Source organism: Callorhinus ursinus, unplaced genomic scaffold (genome assembly GCF_003265705.2).
Source record: "Callorhinus ursinus isolate GAN/ISIS: 27379988/994484 unplaced genomic scaffold, GSC_fseal_2.0 scaffold6, whole genome shotgun sequence".
NCBI lineage: Eukaryota > Metazoa > Chordata > Mammalia > Carnivora > Otariidae > Callorhinus > Callorhinus ursinus.
Genome location: NW_027397068.1, coordinates 53026902 through 53046284, shown reverse-complemented (window position 1 = coordinate 53046284; position 19383 = coordinate 53026902). Strand labels below are relative to the sequence as shown.

Genomic DNA, 19383 nt, shown 5'->3' with positions numbered 1-19383 from the left:
TGGATGGATCTAGAGGGTATAATGCTAAGCAAAATAAGTCAGTCAGAGAAAGACAAGTACCATATGATTTCACTCATGTGGAATTTAAGAAACAAAACAAAGGAGCAAAGGAAGAAATGAGAGAGACAAACTGTGAAAGAGACTCTTAACTGTAGAGGACAAACTGGTGGTCACCAGAGAGCAGGTGGGTAGGGAATGGATGAAACAGGTAAAGGGGATTAAGAGCACACTTATCCTGATGAGCACTGAGTAGAATTGCTGAATCACTGTATTGTACACCTGAAACTAAAATAACACTGTATATTACCTATACTGGAATTAAAATTAAAAACTCTTTTTAAAAAAGATTTTCTTGATTTATTTGACAGAGCGAGAGAGAACACAAGCAGGGGGAGCTGCAGTCAGAGGGAGAGGGAGAAGCAGGCTCCCCGCTGAGCAGAGAGCCAGACGTGGGGCTCGATCCCAGGACCCTGGGATCATGACCTGAGCCTAAGGCAGATGCGTAATGGACTAAGCCACCCAGGTGCCCTGAAATTAAAAACTTAATAGAAAAATAAAGCACCAATCAGGAAAAAAAAAAAAAGGTTGTAATTTTCATGACAGAAGAATACATCAGTTTGAATGTGTTGAGTCATTTCAAAAATCTTCTGAAGGATATACTAGGATTTATTTTGACTGGGAAAGTTTAGACTGGGAGGGAACTGGACTGCTTCTTCCTGAAGTTCGCAGGGTGGGTAAGACGGTAGATTTTAAAGGTACAAGGGGAACTCCCTAAGGTGAGTTCCAGGTTACAGGTAAAAACAAAAGAAGTCATGACTACACTCTTGAATTTAAGGCATGGGAAACATCAACTGAACACTTAGCAATGTTTTAGGTCCCACTCCTCCTACGAGAACCACAGGCATCTATTGAGGACAGAGCGGTGAATCTGTTACCAGGTATGAGACCAGTGAAATTCTGACCTGCTGTCTGACAAGTGCAAAGGGGAACTTGAGGACAGAGGGAAGACGGGTGTGCCGAAGTAACAGAACTGTTACTGCTCAAGTTAAGAAGGGTAGGGAATAAGGGAAGGAGGGCTAATGTACCTGCCTGCTTTAGGCCCTTTGGGACCACGAATGATTCCTATTTGAACAGAAATGCATATAAGTTTATCTAAAGTTTAGATACCAAAGATGATTGGCCCCAAATGCGTTTGTAGCAAATATACATCACATTTAACCCACTAGACTTAAAATGATAAGGATGAAGCCCTACTAATAAAATTGACAGTCAGTAAGGACAACAGTGACTCACCACAATGCTCATGATGAGCTGCTAACATAGAGTCCTTCCTAAAATGTTCAGTCCTTCCTACGTCTTCCTGAATCAGTAAGACCTCAGCCAGGAAAACAGAAACCACACTAGTTCTTCCAACAGAATTTGCTAGGTAGAATTGATTAAATAGACGCTGGAGAACTAAAAATGTGAAAAGGGGATTTTTCGGACTGAGGCCCTGGAAGTAACTACGGGAAGCAACACTCAGCCCCCAGGGCTGAAGGAACAAAAGGAAGATGTGGGAGTTACATCCTGGCAGAGGAACCCCCCCTGAAGCTGAACTCTGGCCTCTTGAGAATGGGCCTGGCCAGCCCAGTGCTGGTGTCTCTGAGGGGGTGCAATGAAGCTGATTCTGGGAGTATGGCACCAGCTACTCCTGCCAGGGTGAGGAGCCACAGTGCGGCACCTCTAAGGAGAGGAGCAAATAGGAAGGCCAGTCCCCTCGCGGCTCCTCCAGCTGTCAGCGTTCACCCAGCGTCCCCTATCGATGGAACCTAAAGGACCCGGCTGACAAACGTTTGTAGAGTCCTAGGTTCTGCGTCCCAACAACGCCAGCTCAGCCAAAGGGACAACCGAGCTGGATTTATTCTCTGTTTCCAAGTCTTTCTGGGGAGAAGGATGTAGCATACTTACTCCCTCCCAGCAAAAAGACTTCTTCCTTTTCAAATACTTCAGATTCTTTTTTCTAAGATGAAGGTAGCTCACCTAATTTGGTACACTTGGGTTTTCTGTGAGGGAAAGAGGGAACACACCCGAGATGAACCGTTTATTTCTCTATTTTAAGGCGGTGCCCAGCCTTTATAACTCCCTCTCAAGGACCAGAGCAGAGACAGGCTCTCGGGTGTTCTTTATGCTATTTTAATTATTTCAACACATTTCTTCACTTCCACCCCCGCCGTCCCGTTATGAAGAGCCTGGGACCTAGAAGCGGGCCCGTGTGGAAATCCGCAGGCTCCTCCCTGCTCACAAGCTCGGGGGACTTCATTCAAGCAGATACCTTGACTTTCTGAGTCTCCCTTTTCTGTACAATGGGACAATACCTGGTTGCCGGTGGCGAGGATTGCATGAAATCAAATACAACGCATGACGGAGTGCCTGGCGGTATGTTGAGAAATAAATACCCATTTCATTCTTCCGGCACTGAACTCTGACATTTCAAAGTTTAGAGGAGCGACTCTCAGGCCCGAATACCAGACTCCCTTTTCTGTGTGCTCACCTCACTCTCTCCTCCGCGGAGTGCAGGCTTTTACCTGCACCAGTGACCTCGCAACAGGTCGTGGCAGTGGAAACTCACCCAGACTCTCAGAACTGCGTGGCCGGGGACCAGAAATCGCGGGGTCCCTCCCCTCCGCGCCGGCATCCAGCTGGGCTGCCGCGGGACGCGGGTGGGGCGCAGCCGGGGTACCGCCTCCCGGGGCTCCCGGCCGCGGACTGCGCCGCGCGCCGCCCTAGCCGAGGGCCCGGGGCGCCGCGGAAGGCCGCGCGGCTCGAGGGGGCGGGACGCGGCGGGCCGCCCGCCGAGATGTGACCCGGCCCCCGCAGCCCATGTGGGCCCGGCGACCCCCCGCGGGAGCGGCGGCCAGAGCGGCCCAGGCGCCCGGCCGCCGGGCCCTGCGGCTGCTGCTGCTGCCGCCGCTGCTGCAGCTGCTGGCGGCCGCGCCGTCGGCACGCGCAGGTAGGTGGGTGGCGGCCGGGCGCCCTGGTGAGGGACCGGGACGTGACGGGACCCGGCCCGCCGACTGCCCAGCGCCGCCGGGGTCCGTCCGCCCGCGGGTTTCGGGGTGGCGCGCGCCGAGCGGGAGGCGCGGGGGTCGGCGCTGGGAGCCCCGGGAGAAACTTCAGCGCGCCTCTCGCGCGCCAGCGTCAAGTTCGCAGGATTGAGAGCTTCACTCTTCCCACTGCGGGGCGTGCAGTGAGGTGGAGGAAGGGTGACAGGGGTCGCTCTGAGTGGAACCGGCAGCTCGGCACTTGCGGTTGGCGACAGTGACCGTGCGCGGCGCCCTCGCCCGCACCGACCCGCCGGCCTTTAACGGGGACCAACCCGCGGCGGGCGGTGACGGTTGCGCTTGCTTAAAAATACCGGACTCCCGGGGAAGGGTCTGCTCGGAAAAGAACAGGGTCCAGAAAGACGCAGCGTTTCTAAACTAAGATCGCCTCTCTTGAGCACGTCTTTGTTTTTCCTTTGCAGTTAAGACCCTGTACAGATATGTGCTCTTTGATTTTTCGGAAATAACAAAACTTTTAACTGATTTATGACATAAGGTGACTGAAATTTGCTTTGCTGTGTTAAGTTGAAATTCTACCAACTGGAATCCAGTAAGCCAGGATGATTCATTAACCTGATTTCTCTTTTTCTTCTGCACTGTTATATGAGAAAAAGATTTTTTTTTTAAAAGCAAGATATCGGGGATTTTTTAAAAAAACTAAAACCAGCAAAGCTTCCCAGAATACTGTATTTTGGAGGGACGTGGTTCAGGCCTTTATGACTTTTAACCCAGAGCTGAACAACAGTGAATACGGAAAGAAAGTTGTCCTCTAAAGTGCAGTGTTCTCAGTAGTCAAAGAAAAAGTTGTTTAAGTTTGATACAGTTAGTATGGAAGCAATGCCAGTGCCCATGATAGATGAGTGGCTAAACAAGATGCGATACCCACCCTCACACCCCGTACAGGAATATTATTCAGCCATAGAAAAGAATGGGATCTTGCCATTTGCCATATGGGTGGACCTAGAGAGTATTATGCTAAGTGAAATAAGTCAGGCAGAAAAAGACAAATACCATATGATTTCATTTATGTGTGGAATTTAAAAAAGAAAACAAATGAATAAACAAACGAAAGGCAGAAACAGATCCATAAATAGTGAGACCAAACTCATGGTTGCCAAGAGGGAGAAGGGTGGGAAATGGACAAACCATTGAAGGGGAGTGGGAGAGACAGCTTCTTAATAGAGAGTGATTTCTATCCCGATGAGTCAGCCACAATATTTGCTAAACAATGTGGGCTTTCTAAGGGTTAGATGGCATTGCCACTCTTGGGTAGGGTACTACTTAAATTTTTTGAACGTTTTAGCACAAATATTCAGTCACCAAACTTAGTATTTGGATCAGGCTGTATAAACCAAACATTCAAAGAGAAGGAAAAAACAAGACTCAACGTAGCATCAACATTCTAGGAAAATATTGATATTTAATTTCAGGTAAGCTTTTAACGTTATTCAGAACATCTGTGATGTTCCCTCAAGGCAGCCATGACACCCGCATTCACTTTCATTCTTTAAACTCTCCCGGGGTAGAAGTTTCACCAGCAAGTTTATCCCTGTTGCATATCAAACTCTGCCCTGTTGGCCCATTTCCATGCTTATTCTTCAATGAAGATAAGGAACTGTGGTCAGCATTAGATAAACAAGCATCCAAAGCCAATAAGAGAGAGCGGGAGAACATGACTTCCCAAGGTCATGTTCTCCTCTCCTCAAGCCTTTCAGAGGTATCCATTGCTGTAGAACAATTCTGAACTCGCCTGCAAGTTTTTTTGTGGACCACAGTCTAAATATTACTACTACATCTATGCTCATTAGAACCAATTTACTATAATTAACACAGTGAAGGTATTTGTTCAAATGTCTCTTCTTTGATATCAACACGGCAGCGTTTGGGTATTCTCTTTCACTGAGTTAGTTATTTGTACACACACAGATGGTTCCAGTGAACTAATTAAGTTACCTTCATTATTTCTTTAACTTTTAATTTTGAAATAATTTGAAGCTTACAGAAAAGTTTCAGGAACCGTAGGCTTTCTGTAAATCCCTTAGCTGGTTTCTCCCAAGTTTAACATCTTACATAACTATTGTACAATGTTCAGAACCAGGGCACTAACATTGGTATAATATACTCACCAAACTATAGACCTTGCTCAGATTTCAGTCATTTTTCCACTAAAGCTCTTTTTCTGTTCCAGGATCCCGCTTTACCTTTAGCTGTCATGCCTCCTTCATCTCCACCAATCTATGACAGTGCCTCAGCCTGTTTTTGCTTCATGTCCTTGACCCTTTGGAGTGTCATCTCTTCTTAGAATGTCCCTCAGTTTGGGTTCATTTGATGAGAGTGAGGTTATTCCTTTTGAGCAAACTATGTTGTCTTTCTCAGTGCATCATAGCTAAGGATTTATGATATCAATATGTCTTGTTGATGCTGATGTTAACCTTGATCGCTTGGTTAGTGGTGTCTGCAGGGATTTTCATTGTGTAGTTACTGTTACTTTGGAGCAGACACAAGGTCGTTTCTTGTACATTTGCATGGCTTCCACATTTATCAGCTAGAGGCGCATCCTCAGCCTGTCTAGAGAGCATGATGTATCCCAGATCCAACTGTGTGGCATAGGATCACCAGCCTCTCTCTTCAGAATGTGTGTAGCTACGGCCTGTAATAACTGTTTATTGAGCTTCCTATAGAACAAACCCAGGAAAGGCAGTATTCACTCTCCAGCTAAGGAGAGTCGTCACCCCTGGGAGGTGGTGTGGTATAGGAACAATGTGGTAGGGCTGAGGAGGGACTGACAGTTTTCTGTACCTTTGATACGGCTCGGACGGGTAGAGCCATAGGTAGGACGTATTATTTCCCATTTAAGCATAAACTTTGGACAAAGGAATAGGCAGATGGAATTATTCATGTTATAAAATGAACATGTTAGGATAAGCATTTCGACATAAAACATTACCTATTTTTATAACATTTTTTTTTTTAAGATTTTAAAATTTATTTTAGAGAGAGAGCATGGGCGCGGGCTCGGGGTGGGGGGCGCGGAGGGAGAGGGACAAGCTGACTCTGCGCTGAGCCCGGGGCTCGATGTGGGGCTCTGTTCCACGACCCTGAGTTCATGACCTGAGCCGGAATCAAGAGTCAGACGTTAAGCTGACTGAGCCACCCGGGTGCCCCTATAGTATTTTAAATAAACAAAACTGCGTATCTGTGTGTTGCCATTGTTAGGGCTTGGCATAGTACTTTTCACAAAATATTACTCAGTACATTTGCAGGTTTTTGCTTAAAAACACCTTTCGTTACGCATGTGACGTTTTACAAACGATTTTCTATTTGCATCTTTTTCTTCTTCGTACAGTTTTACCAGGTGTTCATTGACACATTTGTCTCCATGATAATTTTAAAAAATAGACATCTGAGAATCCGCTGCAGCTTAATGTAGCGTCTATTTTAATGAGTAAAATCATTTTATCCATCTTATTAACATTACACTTATGCTATGTGTGTGATATTCCGAAAGTGTTCTGATTTTTCTTGGTCCATATTTATGATTATTTGACACAAAAGCTGATACCAGAAAAATGAATTAAATCTTTATAATCAATTCCAAGATATGTCAATTACTTATAAAATTGGAGAACAAGAAAATTTTAGGGGAATAATTGCCGACTGGAAACATTAAAATTAAACACATCCTCTACTTTAGTTTTCAGAATTCCTTTGGAAATAGAAACCTGGGGTTCACAGGAGGTTATTAAAGTCCCATCCAAGTGCTTCTCGTATGAATCTCCTCCGAAGCATTACTTCCAGATTATTACCTGTCTGTTGGAGCACCTGTCATCACGGGACACTCACTGCCTGGCACCCAAGGCAGGGATGTCCTGTCGTTGCAGACTTCCAACTATTACAGTGTCCTTCTGTGTAATGAGCTAAGGTCTTGCTCTCTTGCATCTTCACCCACAGTTGGTCGAAGCCATGCAGAACAGGCCATGCAGATAGCCAAACGCACCGTCTGGGTCTTCTCCGCTCTCAGCTAACCACCTTCCCAGTTATGTCATGTCAGCCTCTCGCTCCTGGTCTTTCTAGCATGTGTGTGTTCCAGTTTGTCTGCAAGCTCCCACGCTGCCTCCCTGTAGGTCATGATGAGATGGCTGGTCTACTAACATTTCAAGCACTATGCCCGGCCTGTTTGTCCTTAAATGATTCAGCGTCAAGTTCTCAGTGAACATAGGGTCCCTGAGGCCTGAAAGCACTGCCCTCCTTTTCTTTGTTGTCCTCTCCTAAGAGACACAGACTCTGAACCCTCATTTCAACTCAGTCTTTCATATTAAGACAATTTCCCTTTGTGGAGGTAGTGTTCTTTCTGTTTGCTTCTCGACGGATAAAGGATGGAAGTATGGCATAAGGTTTTATCTAGAGCTTTGGTCTGTGATGCAATTAAGGATACACTTTTCTGGAAAAAAAAAGTTTTACTGATTAGCTATCCAACGCTAGTTCTGTTTCTTGACTGTGGTGGCCACTGTGTTGCACATTGAGCCACTAAATGGCTCCCGTACAGCTGCTGGCTCTGCCTTCAGTCACACAGAACTGGCAGACTTTTTCCTATACAGACTAGTTGTCAGTAAGTTGTCTTCATACTTCTTGATTCTCAACATGTATGCTCTTCATCCAGCCTCCTCAAAGTTCCAGCCCACACAGTTGCGTTTGTATTTTGGGGATAGGAGGTTTTTTGGCAACTTCATTGTCCCAGTTAAAGTATTTGTTTACATTATTTCCCCCATTTAAATTTTCTCCTTCTCAACTTTGCAGATATTTTGCCTCTTGCGTCAATCCCTTCATCTTTACTTTCTGGAGATTGGGCAGCCTTTAAAGCATTCATTGTTCTCCTCAGTAAACACTGTGTTCATTTTTGAGGAAAGATACAAGCAAGCAAAAGACACCTCCTGGATCAGTTTTCTGAGGCCGCCGTAGCAGGGTACCACAAACTGGGTAGCTGAAAAATAACATAAATTTATTATCTCATGGTTCTGGAAGCTAGAAGCCTGAAATTAAGATATTAGCAGGGTTGACTCCTTTTGAGGGCTGTGAGGGAGCATCTGTGCCATGCCTCTCTCCTAGCTTCTGGTGCTTGCTGGCAATCTTCGGCATCCCTTGGCTTGTTGATCTTCATTCCAATTCTCTGCCTTCGCATGGTGCTCTCCCTGTCTCTTCACATTATCTTCCCTCTGTGCGTGTCTCTGTGTCTAAATTTCCCCCTTTTATAAGGACACCAGTCATATTGGATTAGGACCCACCCTAACGACCTCTTTTTAACTGATTACCTCTCTACAGACACTATACCTAATTAAGGTTACTTTATGAGGTATGAACATAAGAGAGAGACACCATTTGGTAATATATTCAAATATGGAATTACTATTTTGTAAACCTAAGACTAATATAATGTTATAGGTCAATTCTACCTCAATAAAAAAAGGGGGGGAGAGCCATCAGTGGTGTGTAATAAAGACAGTACAGTTCAAATTTCTTCAGCAGAGGGGCTCACTCTCCTCAGACCCCTACCTCCTGCCTCGGCTTATCTTAGGGGCACTTTCACTGCAAAATCCTCGCTCTTGCTCCAACAAGGACCATTTTCATACTTAAGGCTATCACTCTAATTTCAAGCTAGCCTTCCTCCTCCATTTTAGATTAAAATATATGTGTTGCAAAAAGTCCACTAAATTATCTACTAAATGCTCTACTTCGTTATTTTAAAAATTAGCTCATAATTTCTAAGTGTAAAATAGAATATCACATGCATTTCAGGAGCAAATAACTTAGGGGAATAAGGTATTCGAGGTGATCAGATTTAACGAAGAAGAATTACCTTAACACGCCATGCATCCATTTTGAATTTTCAGAAGTTAACATATACCTCGACACAATGTGATTTGAGCACTTTTCATTCATTCAATGTCATTCATTCACATCCATCAGGAACAGTTGTAGGTATTGAGGTGAACATGAAAACAAGGTGTCTTTCTTCACAGAGCTTTTAGTCACAGACAGGTAATTACGTTAGAGTATAAATGCCAGAACTGAGAAAAACACGCTTCTTTAGAAGCACGGAACAAGGTAACCAATCAAATCTAGAAGGCAGGCAGGGCTTCCTATAAAAAGGGTCCTCTAAACTGAGACTCATAAGAGTTGCTGGTATGTGTGTGTGTGTGTGTATAATTTGATATTAGATATATACAAAATTTTATGTATATCACTTCACATTCTCCCTATTTGAGGAGAAAAGATGCATTATACAAGCAATGAGGTATTGAAGTTAAATGTCTTGTTATGAACAAATACTTCCAATGCTTTTAGGAAAAAAACATAAATTTAATAAATAGTTATAGGTAGGCTGTCATCCATATTATGTAAAACAATTATAACTTACTATAAATTCAGCTCTTTTTCATTTCAAATATTAGCAGGAAGATACAATCATACCTCATTTTATTGCACTCTGTCAGTATGGCATTTTTCACAAATTGAAGATTTGTGGCAAGCCTGCATCAAGCAGGTAGGTCTATTAGCGCCATTGTCCTCAGCAGCATTTGCTCACTTTCTGTCTTTGTATCACAGTTTGGTAATTCTCGCAATATTTCAAACTTTTTCATCATTATTAGATTTGTCCTGGTTATCAGTGATCTGTGATCGGTGATTATGAACTTGCAGAAGGCTCAGAGGATGGTTAGCAGTTTTTAGCAATAAAGTATTTTTTAATTAAGTTATGTACATTGGCTTCTTAGACATATGCTGTTGCACATTTAGTGGACAACAGTATAATGTAAACATAACTTTTGTATTCACTGGGAAACCAGAACATTCATTTGACTCACTTTGTTGTGATACTGACTTTAGTGCAGTGGCCAGGAACTGAACCTGCAATGTCTCCAAGGTATACCTGTGAAGCTAAATCCTGCTCTAAGCATATTCTGTCTATAAATTACCAAGTAGTTAATATTCCTTTTTCACACCTACAGTTCTTTCTTATAAAACTACAAATCAGCAAACAAAACGTGGGCAGGAGTAAGGAGCTTGGTAGCTATAGGACAGCCTGACTTCATGGTCATTGGCAGCCTCAAATCACTGTGGTCTGTGGCTTTTTGCAATACGGAATCAAACCACACACTCGGTTATCAAAAGGCACAATTGTTACAGCTGTGGTTTCGCAAGATAAGGCTGGTGTCCTAGGTGCTATTTCCCACTTCCTTAATCAACACAGCCCTTTGAAGGCTCTGTTGGCTTTAGTGAGCAAGAGCAAAGGGAGTATCTTAATTGATCCATTCTCTCAGTTGTCCCTGGAGAAGTTCCAAGGCTGGTGCAATGCCCATTGCTCAGTGCAGCAATGCCCTTGACTCCTCGTTGTGGGTGGCCTCTTCATTGTTGCTCTGCTTTTCTAATGACCCGTGCTTTTTTACATCCTTGTGGCAGTTAAGGACCTAAAAGAGCTGATCTTCAGTGTGGCCCAGGCAGAATGTGGGACTTCTGTTCATCTTATTGCATGTTGTTACACAACTTCATCAAGGCGTAGTTCAACCCCAGAGAGGTCTGATCGTAGTCCTGGTCACCCTCAAAAACATCAAAGCTTCTACTTTCACTGTAGAGGAGAGTTAGCCTACTGAAAACCATGTTTACCTTTCTGACAGTGTTTTTGATGGCTACTCTACACTTCCATTTTGGTCTTGTCCAACTGGAAAATCTGAGATTATAACGGTGATCACACCATCAACTTCATTTACCTCAAAATGCCAGTCCACAATGAACAAGAAGCAAATACTATTAATGACTTACAAATCGCCCCTAAATAATTACTTCCCAGTTCCTTCCCACTAAATAATTATTTTTAAAACTCTCTTACTTTTTCTATTAATTATTTTCTGACATTTTTGTTTTGTTGACTTTCTCTCTGAAAATTTCAAGTGATAGAGATATGAATAAAAGAATGGCTTTGCGGGGCGCCTGGGTGGCTCAGTCGTTAAGCGTCTGACCTTCAGCTCAGGTCATGATCCCAGGGTCCTGGGATCGAGCCCCGCATCGGGCTCCCTGCTCCACGGGAAGCCTGCTTCTCCTTCTCCCACTCCCCCTGCTTGTGTTCCCTCTCTCGCTGTCTCTCTCTCTGTCAAATAAATAAAAATTAAAAAAAAAAAGAATGAGGGTAGAATAAATTATTTTTTTTAAAAAAAAAGAATGGCTTTGCTCTGTGAGGATAAAGAAGAACTAGTTGTGAAAATGATTTGAAAAATAGATGATATTTATTTATTTATTTATTTTTGCATTCAGCCTTTACTGACTTTCATGCTTCCATTGTGCTCATCATCAAGAGCCTTGGAGATGACACTCACAGTCTTTCCTCTTCTGGGAGGTCAGCTTAGGCAAACAAATGGGCTATGGACCAACTTTGTGACCTTGAGCAGATGAAAAATAGATGATATTTAATTAATACCTGTTGATTGAACTTGGAATTCCCAACAGCTATTCTTTTCAATACCTTAGTGGTCCCAAATGGGTTACCCTTAACTCTCTTCTTACTTTCATCTTTTCCTTTCTAAGGCAAGTTATCAAGTAGTAGAGGCTCCAACCCACATTCAAATCTACTTCTTCACAGTTACTATGATGTTCATTATTACAAATCAAGATACTTTAGAGATCACAAAATGTAGAGAAAATCAAATTCCTGTCCACAAAAGGCTAACTTCTAAAAGGGAAAGGAAGACATTTATATAAGATATGACATAAGGTAGTACAACTGGTTTTCTAGCAGTGGGGCTGACATATACAAGTTAATAATGGTGTCTTCAAAATAGGCCTTTTAGGAGGTGATGCACAAAAATCTCACCGCAATGTATTTCTTAAACTCCTTTTTTCAGAGTTCCAAATAGAGCCTGCACATGTTGGTCAGAATAGCCCATTAAGTGGCAAACCTTCATCTTGGAGGTATGATTTAATTTTCAAAGTATTCCAAGCCATTTCCAATAAACTTGGGTAATCAAGCTGGGAAATCAGGCTACGAATGGGTGAAAACAAGGTGTGACTATAAAAAAAAATGAGAAGGAATTTCTTGCATGTTTATAAGCTACCTTTGATAACAATTATAGCTGAAAGGAAGCATGCCCCAAATGCCATGAGCTGAGCAGTACCATAAGAATAATTATAAACCCTCCCCTGGGAACCACATGGAAGATGCACACTCTCTTTGATGGCTAAACTCCAATATATTTCTTTTAAAAATTAGTCTTGACTTTAAGGTCTTGCTTGCTACTAGGTACCAACAGCAATAGTCAAAAACATGTTTAAGCACATACATTTATTTGTTGAGGTGTGGCTATAAAGAAATAGCGCTGCTTTTTCTGTATGATTCATGCATCACTCATCCACATAAATTTTCACATTCCTGGCAGGGAAAGCATATATTGATGGATTGTGTCCCAGATTCAAGCAATATCTATCTGCTGGCTCCATGAGAGCAGAGCCTTCTGTGTATTTCTGGCTTCTGCTGCACACTAGTGCCTATCAGTTTCTATCTCTAGCACACAGTAGGTGCTCAGTAACTATGTTGAATGAATGACATGGCTGTGTACAGTTCCACCAGGAAAAGCTTCAGTGAAGAAGAAATACTTGGGTTTTCCTCATTGCATTTCTTCTGTCTCTCCTTAGAATAAATCATCTATCACATGCAAAATTTATAATAATCATACAATCCCTTCTTCCCACAACAGTGTTCTTTGTAGCATTTCCTAAAGGCGGTAGGTGAGTATCCTACTATAGGCGCCCTGTCATAGTCAGAACACTTGGCCTCAGTCAGGTATCCTCCAAATGGTTGCATAACCGTGGCCAAGGCATGCAGCTTCTCTGGGGCTCTATCGATTCAGCTGTAAAGTGAGACTAGTAACTATGGAGGAGAACACTAAGTGAACAATGATTGAGCTCTTTCTTTGTGCCAGGCACTGTTCCAGGAGGTCTGTGTAAAGAATTTTATTTAATCATCCCATCAATCCTATGAAGCACATAGTATTGTTTTATTTTACAAAGAGGAAATTGAGGCACAAAGATTAAGTAAACGACTTGAGGGCACATGGCTGTGCTAAGTGGTAGAGCAGAGAGTGGGCTCCAGTGTGGCTCTGGAACTCTTGTTCTTGGAGCTTCTCTCTGACCTACTCACATAAACAATTACTAGAAGCCAGTGAGGGAGGGCAGGTGGCAGCCCTGTGTGAGGGACAGTATTATTAGAGAGAACATCGAGGCAGCCCACACATCCAGCAGTGAGTGGGCCAAGAGAGAGTAGAGAAATAACTGTGCAGATGGAGGTTCGGGGAAGACCATCGAGTTTACAGGAACTAATATTAACGCCAACCCATGCTCTCTCCTTTATAGAACACAGCTATGTAACTTTTCTTAGGAAAATAGTTCCTGAATCACATTGTAAGGGCTGTTTTTAGATGACTAGTTTTTAAGGGTCCTTGAGATATAATTAAAGAAAAGAGGAGAAAGAGAAGTTAATATTTTTCAAGAGAACTAGTTTACAACTTGCGACAAAAGAAAACCTGCTTTTCCTTTCAGCATGATGAAGTTAGAACAAGACCAAAGATAATCTGTCTACAGGCAGCAATACCATTTGACGCTCATTTGGTGGTTACGATGAGTTGTGTACAGCTCGTGCTTTCTGAAATTGGTTCATCACCCTCTGGTGCTTTTTGTTAACTTTTTTAACCTCACTCCCCACAATAAAGAGCTGATACAAGCATATTAAGGTATTTTCCTATTTCAAAAGAGACTTGCAATATGTAGCAGCCACTTGCCATGTGTGGGCTACTGTTCCTTCATTAAAAAGCATCTGTTGAGTGTCTTTTGACTGTGTCAATCCCCTGTGTACAATGTAAGTTGACCAGGGTGGTTTCAAGATACCAAGATTTGGCAGTTTAGGCGGTTCCCACCCCCATTGAATCCTCATGTGTATCTGGGTCCTGCCCTGCCTTCATGATTTATATGAGCCCCACCAGCCCCTGGTTAGTTCAGTTCAAAAGCATTTATTTGCCCACTGCTGGGGATACAAAGACTATAAAACATGGAGCCCAATGTCCAATGGCTCAGAACCTGGTGATTCCTTAACTCTGCTCTAGCTTCAGAAAGACAGAAGGGGCTAGGGGTTGGAAACGTTCTCTGGGTAAGGTTGGGCAGGGTTTCCTCTATGCCAACGTTCCCTAGTTAGTCATGAGCTTGAGAAACTTGAATGGCCCCACAGGGGAAGTCACCAGAGGTGGACACATTTGACTGTTGAGCCTCTTACAGCCTAGTTGTTTTCCTCACTGGTGGATGAACTTACAGTCCATAATAGGAAAATCAAATTGCCTCAGCACCCAAGGACAGAGGTTTCGGTAACATCAAGACTGATTACCCTGACCCTTCGTGAGTTCACTCTGAAAACCTCACCACTTTTTATGGGCATACATTAGGCACTAATTTATACATGAGCTTTTCCCACAGTATAATGAAATGGAAATGTCTTTGACTGTCAGGCATATAAGTACAACAGCAACATTCTTAGAGGATGTAGTATTAGCTTTAAGACCACTAGGAAAATGTTGCATACCATTTTGCTACACCTGGAGATCTATATTTATGTAAGGTAACTCTTGGAACGAAAGTAGTAGCCACATTTTATAATATTCCACCAATGAAGTTGTTACAGATTTACATTTCAAATGTCATTTATCAATTCTCTTCCTACTAAAGAGACCCAAGAACAGAGACAGGACTTTCTCCTTATGGTGTATAACATAAATGAGGCTGGGCTAGAAAACTTCCCCAAAGGCCAAGATATTACAAAAGGAAAATAAACACTGAGAGCAGACACAAATCTGAATGAGGTGGCTTACAGATAGAGCTAGCCAATCATTAGTTGGAAGTTCATTAAGTAGACACCTCCTTACTGAACTTTCACAGCTTTGATAATGCAGAGGCCATCTTAAATAACCACAATTCAAGGGGCACCATTAAGTATCCCTCCCTTGCTCAAAGTCCATACCTGGTCAGGGAAGCTGAAAAGGAGCCCAGAGTTCCCACCCCTTTTTGAGGTCTGCTGAGTTCCATTTTCTCTTCAAAGACCAGCCTCTTATCCAGATGACTGTCATCAAGAATGCCCCCCACCCCGCCCTTTAGTGGAGACCATGCATACCCTACGTAACATCACAGCATCATCACGTCATTAAAATAGTCCGAGCCAGTATTCACACATGGATACACACATGGAGGAATGAGGGGTCTTTTAGTTCCAAAAGATGCTTTAGGAGGAGGGCACCAAAATCGTAAAGGCACAGAACAGTGGAACAAGTTAGGGTATCACAGGTAGTTTGGTGTGGCTGGTGAATATGGTGCATTTGGCAGAACTGCAAAAGGAAAGGCTAGACCAGATCATGAAGAATCTTGTGTTCCAAACTAAAGTTGTAATCCTACAGCATTCCCAGAAATAAAACTCTGTGTGCCAATCCAACAGCTCTATGATTTAGGATGTGAAATGGATGGACTACCAGAGAATCAGAGCTGTACTTACAGGCCATAAATCTATGTGAACAAAAATGCTTTTGTTACTCATAAGTTGGCACATGACTCCTGACATCAATGTGGGTGTGACATATTTTCACTTCAGTGTTGAATAAATTATCTTATCAGTACTGGCAGGTTAGAAAAATGACTTACCTCAATTTAAATGTTTACTCAGGAGTGTCTTTTATGTTTTCCAAACTTGAAACAAACATAATGCCTAAAAACTTCACAAAGATTTAAGAAACACGAGAAAATACTAGTTATCAACTGTCTTTAAGTGTGCTATTTCTTCTCCTTAAAAAAAGTGCTAATTCTATTTTTTAATACTCCTTTGCATCATCAAAACAGATAAAAGGGCAAGTATTCCTTGATAAATCTTCATCTGTTAGCTTTCACAACATAGGAATTCTGCTGCTGAGACTCTTGCTTTGCCTCATCAGGATGCCCTGTTGTTTCTACTTTGAAAACAGAGCTGCGAACTGCCCACCCAGCTCCATACCCACAGCCAGCATCGGGGTGCAAGCCCATCCTTCCCCGGTCCTACAGGACTGCTGTAATTATGGTCCTGCTGGTCTCTCCAGTTCTATTCCTGCCCCCATCCAATCTTTCTCCCCTCAGTAATGAATTAATCTATTTGAAGTATAAATAGGCTCATAGCACCCCCTATTTAAAGGGCTTCAATACTTCTGCACTGAATTTCAAATGGAATCCAGATTCCCTCCCAGGGCTTATAGAGATGGGGACTCCAGCTCTATGTACTTCTTCAATTTCTTCTTGGCCACTCTCCTCTTCCTCACTTTTTTTTTTTTTTTTCCCAAACACACTGGCCTTTTGACAGTTCCAAGGAAATGTCTTTTTGGATGAGATTTTTTTTTTCCATCTCAGGGGTCTTTGCCTGGGACACTGCCCTCCCACGCCAAGCTGACTCCTAACACCCTATCTGCGTAGGTTCTATGGCCCACTGCTCCAACCTTATTCCCTTTCATAGCCTAATCACCAAATTTATAAGTACATGTTTGTTTATTTTTTTACTTGTTAACGGTAACTTCCTGCTGGTCTGGGAACTCCAGAAGGGCGGGAACCCATCTGTATTCACCATTAGATATCTATATAGCAGCACCTACATTCATTTCCTGGAGCTGCCTTCACAAAGTACCACAGGCTGAGTGGCTTAAAGCAACAGAAATTTATTTTCTTCTAGTTCTGGAGGCTAGAAGCACAAAATTCAAGTGTTGGCAGGACTGTGCTCCCTCTGAAGCCTCTAGAGGAGCTACTTCCTTGCTTCTTTCAACTTCTGGGAGTCCCAGGCATTCCTTGGCTTGTAGGGAATCCAATCCCCCATTTTCAAATAGCATTTTCCCTGTGTCACTGTGTCTTCATCTGGCCATCTTCTTAAAAGGACACCAGTCATATTGGATTAGAAGTCCTCTCTACTCCAGTATGATCTCCTCTTAACTACTTATATTTGCAACAACCCCATTTCCAAATAAGGAACCATTTTGAGGTACCAGGGATTAGAACTTCAATATATCTTTTTTTGGGAGGGCACAATTCAACTCATAATAGCACCTAACAAATATTAGTTGAATGGATAAATAAGATGACTCTTGAACTGATGTTTCTCATTAATATAAATGGGATTGACTGTAGTGTATTCTGTAGGGGAGACCAAGAACTAAAGCCCAAGGCCAAGGCAAAATCTATTATTTCTACATCTTTAAGTTTTGCTGTGGTTTCAAATTGATAGAAGGCATGTACTCAGCAACTAAAAAAGACACTAGCATAGACTCAAACACACCCTTTTAAAAATCCCTGTTTTTCGAGTCACCATACATTGTCTGAGGATTGTGTCAAAGCAGAAATAGAGTTCCTACTTGCATTCTCCAGGATCAGATGTGGGCCAAAATAAAAGAAAATGCTCTGAAAGGAAAAGGAAAAGGGTTTCCTAGTACAGGGTGTGGTGGGATCTAAAGAAAGGTACTGACAACATCAATATCTAATATTTATTAATACTTAAATGATTTTATATATGAATATCTAGGGTAATATGCGTTTTCTCATCAGTCTTGTCTTTGTTTAAATTCAGATAAGGATCAGTTTGCAAGGGTAGCAGGTGACTTTAACAGTGTGGGTTCTGAACCCCGCTCCTCTGCTCACTAGCTGTGTGCACTTGTGCAGCTTCTCTGCACCTCAGTTTCCTCATCTGTATAATGGAGATGGTAGTGGAGGTACCTTCCAGAGGGCTGTTATGGAAATTGTATGATTCGGTTGTATAAAGCACATAGACTTGAGTCAGCTACGTGGTAAGGACTCAATAAATATTAGCTACTGTTTTCATTATATGCTAGCCATTTGCCTCACTTCAACTAAATATGATAACATGTAAAGGTTTTCACAATATTTATTATAGTTTTAAAGTCTTATGCAAGTTGGCTTTTATTCATATACTGTATCTACTATGAAAATAAAATCTCTTAGCCTGTCATGAATGGCATAATTTTTAATCATGCCGAAAGACCTCCCATATCCTACTGACCCACCAGAACTAACCCAAGGGAGCCGGCAGTCCATATAACTCTTCTTTGCAGAAAGGTCAAACCTCACCATACTAAGAAACATCTATTTCCATTGATCAAAGATAAATCATTAAAATTCCAAAATTAACAATTATTATAAATGATAAAAGTAAATAAATTACTATCAACCCCCCCCCAATTGATGAATATCCATTTCTAGAAAGACAAGCAGAGAGACAAGAGGTGAAGAAAGATTACATGGCTTAATTTGCTCTGATGAGAAATGGTTCAGAAATAGCAAACTATGTCATGACAAGGGATAGTTTGTGTGCTGGGGTGACAGAGCTGGGCTGATCCCAGAACGTGCCCTCCTTTATCATGGTAGGGAAGCTCCTTGATAATACTTTGATTTATTGACAAGGGAATGATCCCAAACTGATACCTTTTCTGCCTATATGTTCAGATAAATAATGTCAATCCAAGAAGAAGACTGTGCAGGACTAAAAGCTAGAATATTCTTTCCCCAGAAATAGTGTCCCAAACCATAATATCCATTTTTAAATGTATTTCTATTAAAGGTGTTTACTACTCTGAATCTTTGTCAGTGTATTTACAATGAGTTTAACTAAGCATTTATCTTTTTGAAAAATATCCAAAAAGTTGTCACTGCAATCCTCACCTGCTATTAAAAGGCTAATAAGTTCCCAGTCTTCTCACTCGGTCTTTAATTTTTTTTTATAAAGATAAAATCAAACTATTAAGACATAGAGACCAACCCAGATACAATGTGGGAGGGGACATGCAGGCTGCGCATGCCAGGAGGAGGAGATTACTGAGAGCCATCTTGGAGGCTGGCTACCCAAATTGTGGAGATACATATGATTTACCCATAACGTAGACTTTTGGAGGAGGTAGCATATGTATTTCACGTTTCCAGTGAAATATATCTTCCTTTCAAAAAATAGAATGGCATGAGAAAAAAATGTTTAATGTTTTAGTGTTATTGTCACACTGTTTTCTTTAGCCTATTTTGATAATTGACATGACATTTCTAGAGGATCCCTTAAACAATTATAAAACATGAAGCAAGATGTCTGTTGAACCAATGAGCATTAAAGATTCACAGCACGTTCCAGAGCATGGTTCATTTCAGAATAGCAAAATTGCTTTATTTCCTCCTAACAAGGAGCAAGAAAATTAAATTACCTTACCTTGAAATGAGC

General features: G+C 42.2%; 1 protein-coding gene and 1 long non-coding RNA gene across 3 annotated transcripts in view; one reads left to right on the top strand and one right to left on the bottom strand.

Moving 5' to 3' along the window:
• The window catches only part of LOC141372999 (uncharacterized), a 35480-nt gene extending 32736 nt beyond the window's left edge, over positions 1-2744 (bottom strand). Inside the window, exons 1-2 of one of the 2 annotated variants that reach the window (XR_012378597.1) lie at positions 2609-2744; positions 1948-2042 (exon numbers count right to left, since the gene is read on the bottom strand). This is a non-coding gene — a long non-coding RNA (uncharacterized lncRNA). Of the gene's footprint in view, positions 1-1947; positions 2043-2530 lie in introns of both variants that reach the window. The other variant, XR_012378598.1, reaches the window with a different exon arrangement.
• The window catches only part of IL20RA (interleukin 20 receptor subunit alpha), a 34071-nt gene continuing 17422 nt past the window's right edge, over positions 2735-19383 (top strand). The window contains exon 1 of the mRNA XM_025861129.2: positions 2735-2989. Coding sequence (XP_025716914.2) covers positions 2860-2989 — 130 coding nt within the window. The 5' untranslated portion in view covers positions 2735-2859. The remainder of the gene's footprint in view (positions 2990-19383) is intronic.